The 16,164-nt window shown below is 42.5% G+C and overlaps 1 protein-coding gene across 2 annotated transcripts in view; it reads right to left on the bottom strand.

Annotated features, from left to right (window-relative positions):
- The window catches only part of LOC121324164 (PDZ and LIM domain protein 7-like), a 37,961-nt gene continuing 21,797 nt past the window's right edge, over positions 1-16,164 (bottom strand). For both annotated transcript variants that reach the window (XM_041265705.1, XM_041265704.1), the window contains 7 exons: positions 14,508-14,716; positions 4,029-4,102; positions 3,205-3,436; positions 1,257-1,437; positions 801-921; positions 393-508; positions 1-164 (listed from right to left, as the gene is read on the bottom strand). In XM_041265705.1, the coding sequence (XP_041121639.1) occupies positions 78-164; positions 393-508; positions 801-921; positions 1,257-1,437; positions 3,205-3,436; positions 4,029-4,102; positions 14,508-14,716 (1,020 nt within the window). In that variant the 3' untranslated portion in view covers positions 1-77. The remainder of the gene's footprint in view (positions 165-392; positions 509-800; positions 922-1,256; positions 1,438-3,204; positions 3,437-4,028; positions 4,103-14,507; positions 14,717-16,164) is intronic.

Genomic DNA, 16,164 nt, shown 5'->3' with positions numbered 1-16,164 from the left:
TGTGTGTGTGTGTGTGTGTGTGTATGTATGTAAGTATGTATGTATGTATGTATGTGGGTGTGTGTGTCTCTCTCAGATCAGACATGTGAAAACGCATGGGTCTTGCACAAGGGCTTGTCCTTCTTAGAATAAAAGGTCTTCCCTTCCAAGTTAATCTGGCAGATCTGGGAAAACAAAGATGAGAGAAAAAAATAATAATAATTTCATAGCACAGGATATTTAATTACAATGCAAACCTTTAATAAAAAATACCTTATGGACTGGTCATTTGCCATAGCAACATTCATTGTAATGGGGTTCAGCAAACAGCATGAGATTGTCTCTGACCTTGAGCTTGTATCTTCCTATAGACCCTACATACACAATGAAGAGAAGCAGCCTGCAGGACTCACAGCGCAGACGAAGCAGGTATCATGCCAGCTAGTGCCCAGAGCCTCCAGGAAGCGGTCTCCAGCATCGATCTTGAAGTCACAGCCACTGCATTTAGTGCCAAACATCTTGTCATAGTCTACAAGTCAAAGGATTTTATAAAAAAAGGTACCAATTAGTCCACAATAAATACAAATATTATTTTTTCTCTCTCATATATATATATATATATATATATATATATATATATATATATATACACACGGCATTTACACAACTACAGGCATTACGAAAAGGCTAACTAAAACAAAGAAGACTGTAAGGCCACTTGGGTGATAACAGTAGCTGTCTAAAATCTTTAGATACTAGCTGGCTATGAAGTTGGGTCTATCATTACATAGAGCCTGAGCTGGCAGAAGGCTGTGACTCGCCTTTCTCACAGTAGGGCTCCCCCTCCTCCATGTAGAAGGCTTTGTTCCTGATCGGGGCCTTGCAGGCAGTGCATACAAAGCACTGCATGTGCCAGGTCATCTTCAAGGCATGCATGATCTCCTGCAAACAAGCACACGTTACAGCACAGACATGCTGGCAGAGAGATGGGGCAGTTCAGTCAATTGCAATCCCATAGATTACTGCATGTATCTAGGGTTAAAAAAGGTTCCCAACACCCCTTCTGAATTTCATATTCCCTATCTATTTTCTGGGTCCATGGCAACATGAGATGGGACATCAAGACTACCTTATAAACAGTCAACATTGATAAATAGTCACCAGGTTACCACTGAGTTTTAGTCAAGTTGGGTCTGTAACCAAAGATCTCCTGGATCAGTAGTTTTATACACACACACAGGTTGATAAATTCTTAATGAGTTGGGGCGTGCACTCACTCCAGAAATTGTCTTCTTGCACTTGGCACAGTTGGGTGCGTAGCGGCTGTCGTAGCACTTGGTGCAGTAGATGGAGCCTCTTTCCTCGAAGAAGCCTCCCTCCTCCAGCACCACCTTGCACTGGCAGCACGTGAACTCCTCAGGGTGCCAGGATCTGCCCAGTGCCACCAGGTATCGGCCTCTGCACAGGCATCCAGAGAAAACACACAGCGATAGTCAGTGGAGACTGCATGACATACATCCTGTTGAGGGATCCTGATCCTAGAACTCAGTCTGGTTACAATACAATACTGAATGGACACATACATACATACATACATACATACATACATACATACATACAAACAGTGGCTCTCAAAAGTATTCACTCCCCTTGTACTTTTCCACATTTTATTGTGTTACAACATGGAATCAAAATGGATTTAATTAGGAGTTTTTGCCACTGATCAACACAAAAAATTCCATGATGTCAAAGTGAAAAATAAAATCTACAAAGTGTTCTAAATTAATTACAAACACAAAACAGAAAATAATTGATTGCATAAGTATTCACCCTCTTTGCTATGACACACCTAAATAAGCTCTGGTGCAACCAATTGTCTTTAGAAGTCACATAATTAGTTGAATGGAGTCCCCTTGTGTGCAATTAAGGTGTTTCACATGAATTAAGGTTAAATACACCTGTCTCTGGGAGGTCCCACCGTTGGTTAGTACATTTCCTAACAAAAACCACGTCATGAAGACGACGGAACATTCAAAGCAAATCCGGAATTAGGTTCTTCAAAAACACCAATCAGGGGTAGGATACAAGAACATTTCCAAGACATTGAATATCCCCCGGAGCACAGTAAAGTCCATTATTAAGAAATGGAGAAAATATGGCACAACTGTGAATCTGTCTACTACAAGCCATCCTCAGAAACTGAGTATCCGGGTGAGCAGGGCACTAGTCAGGGAGACCACCAAGAGGCCTATGGCAACTCTAAAGGAGTCTTCCATGGCTAAGCTGGGAGACACTGTGCATACAGCAACAATAGCCTGGGTTCTTCACAAAACTGGCTTTCATTGGAGAGTGGCAAAAAGAAAGCCATTGTTGAAAAAAACTTGCATCAAATCTCAGCTAGAGTTTGCAAGAAGGCATGTGGGAGACTCTGAGACCAAGTGGAAGAAGATTCTATGGTCTGATGAGACCAATATAGAGCTTTTTGGCCTCAATGCTAAGCGCTATGTTTGGTGCAAGCCTAACACTGCACATCATCCTGAGAACACCATCCCTACTGTGAAGCATGTTGGTGGCAGCATCATGCTAGGGGATGCTTCCCTGTGTCAGAGCCTGGAAAGCTTGTGAAGATAGAGGGCAAAATGGATGCAGCAAAGTACAGAGAAATCCTGGAGTAAAACCTGCTGAAGTCTGCAAGACACCTGGGACTTGAGAGAAGATTCATCTTCCAGCAGGACAATGACCCCAAACATACAACCAAAGCCACCGTGGAGTGGCTTAAAAACAAAAAAGGTCACTGTCCTAGAGTGGTCCAGTCAAAGCCCGGACCTCAATCCAACTGAGAATATGTGGAAAGAGTTGAAAATTGCTGTTCACCAAAGGTTCCCATCCAACTTGACGGAGCTTGAGCAATTTTGCAAAAATGAGCAACAATTGCAGTGTCCAGATGTGCAAAGCTGGTAGAGACTTACCCAAACAGACTCATGGCTGGAATTGCTGCCAAAGGTGCCTCTACCAAATATTGACTCAAGGGGATGAATACTTATGCAATCAATTATTTTCTGTTTTGTATCTGTAATTAATTTAGAACAATTTGTAGATTTTATTTTTCACTTTGCCATTATGGAATTTTTTGTGTTGTTTGAGAGCCACTGTACATGCATACATACACACACACGTGTACCCTGGATCTCTACAGATCTCGACAGGCTTGTCAGAGGGCCATACCTGATGATCTTGTTGCACTGCCCACACACCGGGGTCCTTCCACTGCCCTCGGGAGCCTGCTGCGCTGCCTGCATGATGGAGCTACGGTTTTGCACTGGCGTGGGCTGGGCGGGCTGGCTGTGCTGGGTCAGCACTGTGCTGGTCTTGTCAGGACGGTATCGGTCAGCGAAGCCTGGGTCCGTTATCCAAGGAGGGCGATATGAGGGGGTTGAGGAAGGAGCAGGAGCCTTGGCTGAGGGGGGAGGGAGTGAGAGGGGCATGTATATACAGTATTAGGTAGGGCCTGGAAAGGTGTCGCCACACTGATGGTTTTAAAGGGGTTTAAATTCTATTGTTTATGCCCAGTACAAGATTTTCAGATAAACAGACAATTTTTTTTTTACATTGAAATGTCCATATAAATGGCATTAGATAACGTGTGTTACAAAAAGACTATGAGCCAGTTTCACAAACTCTGATCAGCACCAATCTGGGACTGACTAGAAGATAAAAGTGTACACATTTCTTAGAGTTTTACCTTAGTATTGTTATGGAGTTATTTCAATTTATGATATTACTTTAAGTAGGGTCGACTGCGATTAGCATCTGTGACTCTGACTCAGCTGTATGGCACAGTCAATTCACATGCACAGAGGTCTTGTGTTTTGCATTCTGCTGCTTGCAATAATTATCTAACTTCAATAAGCCCGCAAGGTGTAGCGGAGTCTTGTGCAAATAGAGTAGACATATTATTGATCTCTTGTAATGCACCTCTTGCCGTGTCTCGCTGTTCATTTCTAAAAGGAGAATATATCCGGGCGGATTTGTCTGTCAGTGCCTCTTACCCAGACCGCTATGGGGTTTCTCAACAGCTGCCACAGTGGATGCCGTCTTGGCAGCAGGCTGATTCACTTCATGGCTGTGAATAAAAACCGAAAAAAGTGTATCACTTCGCATGCCACCAATGGCTTTACATTGTACTGTAAAACACCAGGCAACATGAGCGCACTAATAATTATCATGTTCCATCATCAAGTTTCCAGTCTAGTACAGAAAAATCAAAAGACCAACACAGTGGCTGATAATTAAACACTGTCGAATCACAAATGTCAGAAATCAAATGCCACTGGAAGCCTGCACTTTGTTTCAGTTCATTAAGCGTTGGTTGGTGTAGAGCTCCCTGTTCTTGACAGACTCCCTCCTCAAAGCAAACTTTTCTTGCAGCCACCTTCTTAAACTTAACTTTATTCATTGTATGTCTGTACTTGTATAAAAATGTGCCTTGAGGTGCCAAAGCACTTACCTCACATTGACACCAGCATCCACACAATAACACAACACAGCATGTCACTTAGTCTGTGTACACAGAGCTGAGAAATATTGCTTATGTTGAACAGCTGCCATTCTTAAGAATCACGTTTCAGTCCTCACGTGTACCTGTGGCTGGTTTATTGTCAAATAAAGCCACAGAACACTACACTTCTCAGAAGCACAAACGGGCTCCTACTCGTCAGGTGATATTTCCACATTACTGCAGATTTGAAAATAATGTGGTTGGTTATGTGCAATTGCTCACATTCTCCTTCTGGCACATGGAAAGTTACAGTCTGATAGAAGGCTCTGCTTGTTTTTCAGTGCCGGTTTGAAATTGATTTGTTTCTGAAATCCACAGTAAGCCTAAACACATGCAGAGCCCTGCTTCCCCCTCCTCAACAGCAAGCAAACAAACATTCCGCACCTTGCTTTGCCAGAATGTAGGTACACAGTTACCACACTGTATTCAGTGAACCGCAAATGCAGTTTTGTGTGAAAAAAAAAAAGTGAATTGCATGCGGTTGTGTGTTTGGGAAAACCCCCATTCTATATTTCCGTAAGTTTGTCATGATGTAGCATAAATACAGCATGACAGCTTCACACGAGAGGTAAACCTGAGCTTTAACCTGGCAGACGGCTGCACTGCATTACAGTTGGCGAGACGTAGTCCACAAAACCCTCTATTCATTCCGCCTATAGTAGAGCAACCAGTGACTTCTTGGCCAACAACCATGTGGATTCTCAAATAGGACCAGTTACTACCAATGGAACCCTCCCTTACCTTAGGAGTGGGACTCCCATCCAGGGCAGGGCTGAGGCACATTGCTGGGCAGAGTGGAGAAGCTGTACCTGGTCTGTGAACTAGGCTGCTTTAGTCTCCAGGATCGCTCTCCACACCCAATTCTAAATTCTCTTGCCCACTATTTTCCAGATTGCAGCTTAAAAGATAAGGAGATTGCATGCCTGGTTCAACTCTAGTTGTACCCCCTCCTCCACCGCGACACATGCCTATTGCAGCTACATTAGCCACTGAAATGAACTAAGAGCTTCATTAACTTGCTCATTAAAGTTTTTATCCCATCTCCCACCAGGCAAAGCCACACTTAAGAGGTCTCTGGACAATACTAAATTCTGTTTCTGTGTTGTAACTTGTACTAAGCCCTTGTCGAGATTTTCAAGTGGAAAGATGCAATATTAATAAGACCAAGGACCAGAGTGCCCCATGCACGCAGAGCTGAATCATCTCAAGTAGGTAGGAAAGCGTGCGTGACTGCATCTGAAGCTACACTACCTTTAGGGAATGTAAAGCAGCCAGTGAAAGAACAGCAACTCTGGGAAAAGCTTCACCATTCAAATCAAACCGATTGTGTTTTAATTAAAATTACGAAAAGACAGTTTGCAAAGCAGGATCTCAATGGTATAATCCCAGTGCCTCTGATGAAAAGCACCAAGCTTTACAAATTAAATACGGAACTGTTTTACATTAAATCAATATTAATTTTCTTGTTGATTTGGAAGTCTGCTCTGGAAGTCAGACAACCATACCCACAACAGAGTAGGCAAATAGACAAAGTGCTGGTAGCTGCTAATGCCAGTCAAATAAGGAGACCCTTTGTTTAGTGGAAGGATACTGAGGGTCCCTTGCAAGTTGATACCTGTGATAATGCAATACTAAGAACAGCTCATTAGATCCATATTCTTTGCCCTTTTAAAAGACGTGTGTCAGCGCTGTTTTGCTACGGTGTATTTGAGGACAGGATGCCGCTGCATTTGGTTTCCACAAGCACTGTGAACACACAGGAATCTCCAGGGCTTCACCTGGCCACACGTATATTGGTAAAAATAAGCAAACAAATCAATCATAGTTTACTGTACAAGGCAAGTGTGTAGTCACAGGCATCCCAGTAAGAAATAGGACTTGAAATCACTACAGCGAATACATTAAATAAACAAACAAACAAACCTGTCAACAATCCAGGAGTTTTGTGAATAGTTCATGTATTTGTAAAAGCAGAAAAGAGCATCAAAAACAAAGTTAGTCTTCCAAAAGGAGAACACAAGGATGAAAGACCAGCAATGAAACATCAAAGCTAAACGGTTTAGAATTCAGAGAGTAAAAACAGGTAATGGCATTCAAAAAGGTATCCAGAGGAAATCAGAAGAGAAAAACAAGAGACACATAAAAAGCTCTCTCTTTATTACAGCTTACTGTGCTACAGCATTCACAGATGTGGGTTACACTGGGATGCAGATCTACTTGACAAGTGTATTCATCACATTTCTTTGCTCTTGTTTAAGAGTATTTGTCATTGGGCTCAGTATTCAGGTGTCTGCTTTGCCTGGTGAGCTAGGCCAGAGTGAAACTGCAATCCGCTCCCAGTTTATACTATGTTTTATTGTATTTAATTAGTTTTGTTAACTGTGTTTTTGTTCTGTGGTTGTCGGGTTTAGATATTGAGGGAGCGGGCAGAGCGCTCATGGTGCCAGTCACGCAGCCGGGCATAACGTGGGCTCTTGATTTCAGTGAGGAACTTTTCCCTGGAAGGCGAGCACAGAAAGAAAAAGGTCAGGAGAAAGAAAAAAGGGACAGTATTAAAAAGAAACAGAAAAGGCAGAAAGAAAAAAGTGTTACAGAAATCTGCACTTCTTTATAGGCAAGTAATGAAATCTCCAACTGGGCACACAAAGTCAGTCTACCGCACTCTAGCATGCAACTGGGTGAAAGGGTTGTTCTACCATCCACACAGAGCAGTACGCACAAATGCCCAAATCAGCTCTATTACCTCCAATAGCAACAGATGAGTTTCAGTAAAAATACAAAAGTGTTTTACGATTCACTAAACTATTGTTTTCTAGATAAAAGGTTATGATTCCACACAAACATTACACAATGTTAGTTTAATTTAACAAAAGGCTTTAGCGCACCCTTAACAGCCAAATCTATCCAAGTTACATCTTAATCTAAAGCACACTTCCAAATCGGACGGGTATTAAGGGTTGACTACAAGCACACACACACATTCGGCTTACCGGGACCTTTTTAGGTTCTCATCATCAGGATCCTGCACTGAGGGCCAAGAGAGAGGAGAGATATGCGTCAGCAACCCCCACAACACACGTTTAAATCCTCCTGACTAATCTAAATCCAGACACTGCTCCACTCCACATCACAGCACAAACGCTGTATAAACCTCAGTATCACAATTTAAAAAAAAGTGTGATCTATAGACCAAGATATTCTGGTATTGTAACAGGCCATGTCTTCATTCTTTTTTCAAGGATGTATTACAGAATGTCTAAAATTCTGTCTAAAAACATCCAGTGGAGTTAAATCCATAATGTTAATGTGCATGGAGAGTACACAGCAGTCTCCCGATGGGATTAGCACCCCAAGTTTATTTCTAATTCATCACCCCAGGCAATGAGGGGATTATTCTTGGATGTATCATTTTATAATAACTGCATAACTTTCTGTTGTCTCCTTACTACAATGAATGAATTGCCATGTTATGAAACATTGTTTTATTTTTCATACTATGGTATGCTAGTAAGGGCCAGAGCCCTGAAAAAACACCCCCAATATGCCAGACACACAGCCTGGCATTGAAATTACAGCAACCAGTTCATTATAAAACACACAAGTGCTTTATGTGGCTCTCCAAGAAAGAGGGACCGTGGATACAGTCCAGAGTGTAAGTCTCGCTCAAGCCTTTCCTCCCCACCCCCTGCCTTCACCAAAACAGCCGTGACCACCAGGGTCTCCTCTGCCTGACTTACTGAACTCTGTGCCTGTGAGCTGGGCAAGCATTCGGAAGGACCTGGACTGGGTGGTGCCAGTGCGAGGCTGCCAGTCCTGTGTGTCCTCCATCAGCCTCTTTTTGCTAGAGTCGTTGGACAAATTGCATGACACCTGGTCCATCCGCAGGGAGTGCCTTCAGGTGGATGTGTGGTGGAGAGGAGGAGGGGTAGAGGTTAGTGCTTCCATCTTTCTCTCGAATCACACACACACACACACACAAACCATGCGGAGGCCACTGCACTGGACAGCCTCTGGGTAGGGTTAACTTGATGTTACCTCCATACTGCAACAATCCAGAACAGCCTATGCAACAATTAAATAAAATGTCTAAAATGAATTTAAAAAGCAAAAAAAAAAAAAAAAAATCTGCTCGCTTCCTAAATAACTTGCTGCTGAAACTAGTTTTGAATGAGCTCCCTGTGACAGTCTGGAAGTGACACTAATATTCTGTCATTTCAGCTTGCTAATGGAAATCACATGTTCTATGTGAACCTTACAAACTGTCAAGTGCTTTTAATTTTACTTGAAAAATCCTGGGGAAAAAAAAAACAATGTTAGTGAACAGGCATAAAACACTAGGAAAAGTTCAAGCCAACGCCACATACAAAACTGTATCCACATTCTGTAAAAAGCTAAATGACCACTCCCGACAAACACACACAAAGCATGCTGCAGAAAAATCCACTGTCATTTTCCTACAATGTAGATTCCAGTGTAGCAACAGCAGAGGGTGCTGTAACGCTAATATTGCCCATGCATGACTCCTAACCAATGAGCAACATCTAAACTAGATCATGTGCTCTCCAATTAGCTGCATGCAACACACAAAGGAATGCATGTCACAGTCTCCATCAAACACAATGTGGAGGGGGGAGGAGCACTAAAACACTAAAGCTCCGGTGTTCTCCATGCCAACACTTGTTTCTTGTGAGATAAAACCTGGTCCCATTGCTCAAAGGCAGCTGCTGGAAATGAGTGCTAACTTGTCTGGGTCCATTTGTCATCACTGCACTTCCTAACCAAGTGGGGTCGAGTAGTCTGGGCTTCATTTAAAGGCACAGGGTGACTATGGGTAGCCCCTCCTGTGCCAACCAGGGGTTGCCCTCAAAGGCTGGGTGGTAAAGGACCAACCCTTGCCTATACCGAACTGCAGGACTTGGTCTGGCCCCTTGATACACTGGCTTGGTTTGCAATGTATGCACTAATGACATTCTGGAGTTCTGTACAAAGTCCAGAACAAGGTCAGAGTAGCTTTTGGTTTGAGCACAGGGAATGGGTTTGAACTTGTTAAAAATCACTTTGGTGTGATAAAATGGAAAAACAAAAACACAGCAGGAGAGAAAACTAAAAGGCTAGTCAAGAGCATCTCAGCACCATGTATTGTATCAGGTAAACCTTTCACATGCTTTCAGTTTCAAACTGTTTTGAACCATTTCAGGACTACTACAGGGCTTCTAAAGTGAGATACATGCCACCAGTCCTGCATACATGACCAGGGCCCAAGTGCTTTATAAGGGTCTCTCCTCCACAGTCAGACAACTGGGAGTTGATTCACAGAGAAATCTTCAGAAGGCACTTTTAACGGATGCTTCTGTACATGGGCTTTGAAGACAGTCAGTGAAAGCTTCAGTTATTTAAGTTTTAACACGTACAGTTAAACAGATTAACCTTGCACCCAGGAGGGAGATTAGAATGGGCGCGCAACTTCAACATCTGATCTGGTTCAGCTTTGCAAACTGAAATAAAAGCGCATTTCGAGCAGACTCAGCAAAGGCGGAGATATTCAGGAGATCCGTTAAGATTGAGTTCATTTCTGATAAATGCCCATCAGGCACTCCTCCTCATTCAAATGATGCAACCACAATCCAATTTTTCATAGAAACATCAAGACTTCTGCAGCCCACAAATCGAGTATGAATCAGAACTCATGCCTAATGCATTGGGGGCAGCGCTGTGAGCTTCAATCCACAGCTGAAAAGGGTTATTCTGAGAAAGCGGGCTATTAGCAAGACTAGAGCAGTAGCAGGCTGGCCTGGCAGATGCCTTGCTCTTACTTGGACTCTGGGTAGAGCTCATCAAAGAACGTGCCTTCAGAGAGCAGGGGGTGCTGCCCCTTGGACCTACTGATGAGGGCACTGAAGAGAGAGAGAGAGAGAGAGAGAGAGAGAGAGAGAGAGAGAGAGCGCAGGACAATGAGGAGGCTGGCACTGCAGTAGGGTTCAACCTTGCAATGGTGCTAGAAAACAAATGCTATGCTGCAGTGTGTTTAAAAGGCTATAAAAATGATCCTCTGGGGACCACTGATCCTTGGGTCACCGGAGAGTCGCCCGGTCACTCTTGATAGAGTGTTCTGGATCTACTGTGCTCTAGACATCAGACTGGGGACAACATGCTGCAGGACCCTGGACGTTCTCCGCCAATCAGATCCTACGACTGAATGTTTAAGGATTCTTTGAATCCAAGTCAACCACCAGCAAGCGGACTAAAATAATGAAGCTACACGTTTCCACCCAAGCAAGGGATTGGGAATATTTTGGAATGGATACTTAATGTGCTACCAAGTGCTGTGGAAATATATTCAAAGAAACATATACAAAAATAATTAAAAAGCACAGAGCTGGGAAGCTAAACGACCACCACCTTTCCCAATTCTGCAACAAAAACAATACTGATGCTAATGAATGGTGTAAAAATCGTCAGGTTTTACTCAACCTACAAATCAAATGAGGAAGAAGAGTGTTCGAGGCTCGCACACACTCTTGTTCTGATACAGGTGTTGCGTGAACTCCACACCAATGGGACCCATGGTTCATCATTCTTTTGTTTATTGGTGCAATAAGCCAGCATTATGACTACATTGTAAGAAACACATTTTAAAACTCTATGAAAGCACTGTACAGTAACTGTAGTTCTGCGGTAAACTGAAGTTACAGTGTAGCTTCAGTGCCGTTTTTTGTGCCCATTTTCACTGTGGCGCACAGCATACATTTCTTATATGGTCCGACAAACTATTACTGATTCGGAGCTCGAGGAATGCTCGCTGCAGTGAATTTGATTGGATAGTCTGATTTTGTGACATCGCCTTTAGATAGGGTCATCTACCTCAATTTCAGCAAAGTCGTGGGTGTTGAAGGAAAAAAATATATAGAAAAAGAATAGTAGAAAGATAGACAAACAAAATCTGAGTAAATGAAAAAGAATGATTCAGTTTTCCGGTCCTGACAGCATTGCAATAAAGGCACCCCTGCAGAAAGTGATAAACTGCAAAAGAGACAAACAACAAATTAAATTTGCTATCCCTGGAGGAGAAATGTAACCATCAACAACAAGCAGGTTTAAGTAAATAAATAAATAAATAAATTGCAAAATGACAGAAAAGGTTTACTGACTTGTCAAGAGACTCCATCTGCAGGGATATGGACAGAGAGAGAGAGAGAGAGAGAAGAAAGATCAGTTAACAAAAGAGATGTATGCATTAAACACTTCAAGACAGCAGGAAGGTTGCTTTTTTGATGCAGGAAAGCAGAGCATGCTTGAAGCAATAGGACGAGACATTAGTGGCAAGCATGGCTACTTAGTCCTGAGATTTTATTGACTGGGTTAGCTTTCATTTAGATTTAATGTGGTGAAACAGTAGCATTGATCTGCATAACTCATCCCTGTCCAAACACATGGCTTTGAAAAGGATTTAAAACTCAGTTTTCCCTCTGAAGCTTCCCTCAAATGCTTTAAATATTTTGACCATTTCACGCCAATGCCTTTGAAAGGTAACAGTAAGCTTCCAACTTGCGATATATTTTCAAAAGAAGAAACAGACACAGATCATTACATAATGAGGAGACATGGATACAGCCAGCTGCACCAGTCCATGGAAGGAATCTTATCTTAACAAATATTATCTACGGTTAAAGAATTAGATTTAACGCAGCTCAGCAAGCACAGAGAGGCTTGGAGCCGCCTTGGGAGTTGAGCACACACACACACTGCACTGGTGTACTCCAGATTAGAAACTTTTTAAAACGTCCACAAGCCCACAGAAATACAGGCAAATGAAAGACAGGGAAATATGCTTTAAATTGAAGATATAAAATCTATTCTATTTCACTTTTCACCTGTCAAGAGGACGACGCTGCCCTGCCCCCAGCCCAACCCTGATCTTCACACAGTGCAATGAGGAAGGGGGATTTTCAAGTGCCCAGATGGGAGGTTCTGTATGGCAGCAGTTTCCACCTGGCCTGAGAGGCTGTGCAACCCAGGAGCCCTGCCTGTAACTGGACCGCTCTGGACATATTTAGCTCAGGATAATTCTGCTCCTGTGTCTCCTAGTAAGGCTGTGAGGTAATCCAGCACCGTTGGCTGCAGTAAAAGCAGTCCTGAGCCGTCAGCACATTTCGAGGGGTAATGAGGAGGAAAGTGTGTGGGGGGGGGAGGGGGCGACTAAAAACAGCTTCAGCACATTGGCAGCAACCTTACCTCATGTTTAACCCTTTCCTGACGGCACCGCGCGGAGGACAGGGGATTGAAGGGTCATGCCAAACTCACCCAGCTAGGGCACTGCAGCCCTGTCTAAGGAATGCCACACGAGCAGTTCTTTGTTTATGGATTTAGAGACTGTTATAACAGCGGCACTTTCACTGGCACAGAACAGCGTTTGTGTACTGTACAGACATGACACAAACCGATACACACACCAGGAGGTGGAATAAAGAAACTCTAAAGTGAAGAGGAGGTAGAGGAGACTCAAATGTGGTATTAGATTCTACACTCTAAACAGCAATCCGCTCACTCTCTGGTGGTTGGAGAGGAACAGTGGCAAAAAAAAACAAAAACAGGATGCAGGTAGCAAAATATGGGCAGCAGCAAGTAGACATCCACCCAACACCCGCTGGTTTAACCCAGGGCACTGTAATACCCTCACAGTAGTTCCCATAAATCCTCTACCCCAAAGTAAAACTTGTGCACCTGCACCATGAGACAGGCAGGTAGGGTTATATAATTTATTTATTTTATATATATATATATATATATATATATATATATATATATATATATATATATATATATATATATAGCTTTTGTTCAGTTTTTATTAATTTCATTTTTCGGTGCTTATTTTTTTAGCTATTTTCAAGTTGTATAAATCATGTTTTTTTTTCAGGGCTTTCGCTTTTTATATACTTTATGAAATTACTGTTTTCAGTTACTTTACACAATGCTTGGGTGTTTTATTTTTTTGGTTTTTTTTGTGTATGTCAAAATATGTATAGTAATAACTCGACATCTTGCACACTTAAGTTGTACCTTTCCTTCCTCTTCCACAATGAAAACCCTCAAGGTCTCAGGCACATCGCTTTTTTGCGTTTAGGCATTTTTTTTTTACATTTTGCCACAATTTGCAATTCTTTTTTAAATCCTCTGTATCTTAACTGTAAATCCTGCTAGAAATGTAGGAATTTTCTGCCACTCAGTAGTTGGGTTGGGTTTAAACTATTCAGAACAGATCAATGATGGATACAAGTCAGGATGGAGGGACAATGCCCAGCTGCACTGGGAAATGTCGGGGTTTTTTTGGGAGGGCGGGAGGGTTTGTAGTATTTTTTTAGTCATTGTTTTAAATAGGAAAGGGTGGTTAATGTGATTTGAGTAACCATTTCTACCGTTTTTCTGGTTAAATAGGAAAGGGTGGTTAATGTGATTTGAGTAACCATTTCTACCGTTTTTCTGGTGTTTATTGGCTATACACTGATTTCATTTTTATTTTTATCTGGGGGGGGGGGGGGGGGGGGGGGGGGGGGGGGTGTTTAATGTTTATCAGTTATCAGAAGCCCTAGTTATATACCAGTCCTGCACAATGGATTCACACACGGTAACCACCGATAACAAGCAACTATGTCCATTTAGAAAGCATTTATGGACATGTGGATCACACAAGTCAAACTTAGCGCTGCAAGTAAATTTACTCTTCCAAAGATAGGTGAAAATAAAGAAGCCTGCAACACCCTTAGGAGTGTTTTGCTCTGTAAATCAATGGTGATGATTTTGCACTGCCTTACAACACTTTTCCAAGGAAATTTCCTTCTCAAATGAAACATACTGTGCTAAACAAAAGCAGTCACTGAAATAAATATACCCCCGACACATCAGTCTTCACTGTTCACAGCAACTCTCCTAAGACAGCAGCTTCCAGTGAACAAAGTGCCCATCGACCTACCCATTGTGTTGCTGCAGTACACTGACAGGACCCTGGGAGCTGTGGTTCAATTTCGCCGCCGCGGGGACATAGGACACTGGTTTGGTGACCGGCCCAGATTTCGAGTTGCCAGAGCCTTCCCTGGCACCAAAGGGACGGGCCATCTTATTAAGAGACATGCTGGGAGCAAACGAATACTTGGGCTGAGGCGAGGCAGCGGCAAGCGAGTCCTGAGTGAGAAACAAACACACAACATACAGCAAAACCAACCACAGCAAATAGCATGCAGTTAGAGACAGGAAGACCAGACATTCCGGCCCAGATACACTGCATACATCCAATTTTTACATTCGAATACACTTCAATAATGAAATGTAACTAAGGTCAGGCCCACAACAAAATAAATGAATAAACACAAAATTCATTAAAAACCCCTCTCTCACTCCCCAGTCTCCCCTGCCCCTGTGTTGTGTACACACCCAGCTGCTCTATAAATACTTAACTTGAAACGCTGCCCAATCAGGGAGTGTGTCAGTCCAGGCATGCAGACACAGGAGGGTTCTAGAACACTGCATGCCAACCTTGCAGAATCTCACTGCCACAGCAAGAGCGGACCAGTGCTTTTTTTTGAAAAACATTTAGAAAAAGGTTTTCTGGCAATAGCAGCAAATCCCCACAAGATGGAGCTCCAACACATCTGGAAATTATTTTAACTGCTGTTTCTGTGGTATATGGGAGAGTTAATGTTCTGTGACTACCGTCTGGGAAGTCATTTAATGCTTTTAAAAGTTAATGACTTGATAAATCTTTTACGCTAGGCAAACTAATGACCCCCCCCCCCCCCCCAAAAAAAAAGTGTTTTGCATTCCTGAGTGCCTGCGTGTTTATGCATGTGTGGCGAGTGAATTTCCAACGGTATGCAAATCTAATTTTAGCTTTCAGAGTCATGTTGTAAATGAAAACACACATCACCACAAAGCTACACAAGCATTGATTTATACACAGAGTGGGGAATAAAACAAAAAATAACGATGCACTTCCTAGGCTTACATTCACTGCAAAGAACAGAGCCACTATCCCACTTAAGTAATAAATAAGCAGTGCCAAAACATGCAACCATCCGTAGGCACTGCACTGTGCATAAACCAAAGCATGTGCGGCAGTTGGTTACTCTAAACTGCAAGTTGAAAAGGTCCGTTGTGTGCAGTTTTATTTTATGGAAAGTGTACAATTTAATGTTTTTACAACAACCCGTACATCGTTTCCAGAAATTGACTCATTTATTTAAGAGTAAACTGCAGAGCACCAGCTGCACAGTGTAATCTGGGACAGTCAGTCAGTCAGAATGATCCAGCCATTCCCAGTATTGTTTCTGCATTACAGTAGTAGTATTTGTAGTAGTACAGTTAAAGTAGGTTGCCATTCCCAGTACTGGTACATTTCACTTGCAACCCAACAGAGTGAACAAGGCTTGAACAACTGATGATTTTGCAGGATATTAAAGGACTAACAATATACTGGACCATCATGTCTCCTCATTTATTGAGCACGGTTAACCCGATGCCAACAATTCCTTTAAAACACATTTAATAAGACTCTTACCTTCTCCTTGCCTTTGTTGTCAACATTCAAAATGAAGCACGGGCACCAAGGCCATAGTTCCAGTGTGACTTATTGC

Source organism: Polyodon spathula, chromosome 12, assembly GCF_017654505.1.
Source record: "Polyodon spathula isolate WHYD16114869_AA chromosome 12, ASM1765450v1, whole genome shotgun sequence".
In the NCBI taxonomy this organism is placed as follows: Eukaryota; Metazoa; Chordata; class Actinopteri; order Acipenseriformes; family Polyodontidae; genus Polyodon; species Polyodon spathula.
Note: the sequence above shows the minus strand (reverse complement) of the source record. Positions and strands in the feature narration are given on the sequence as shown.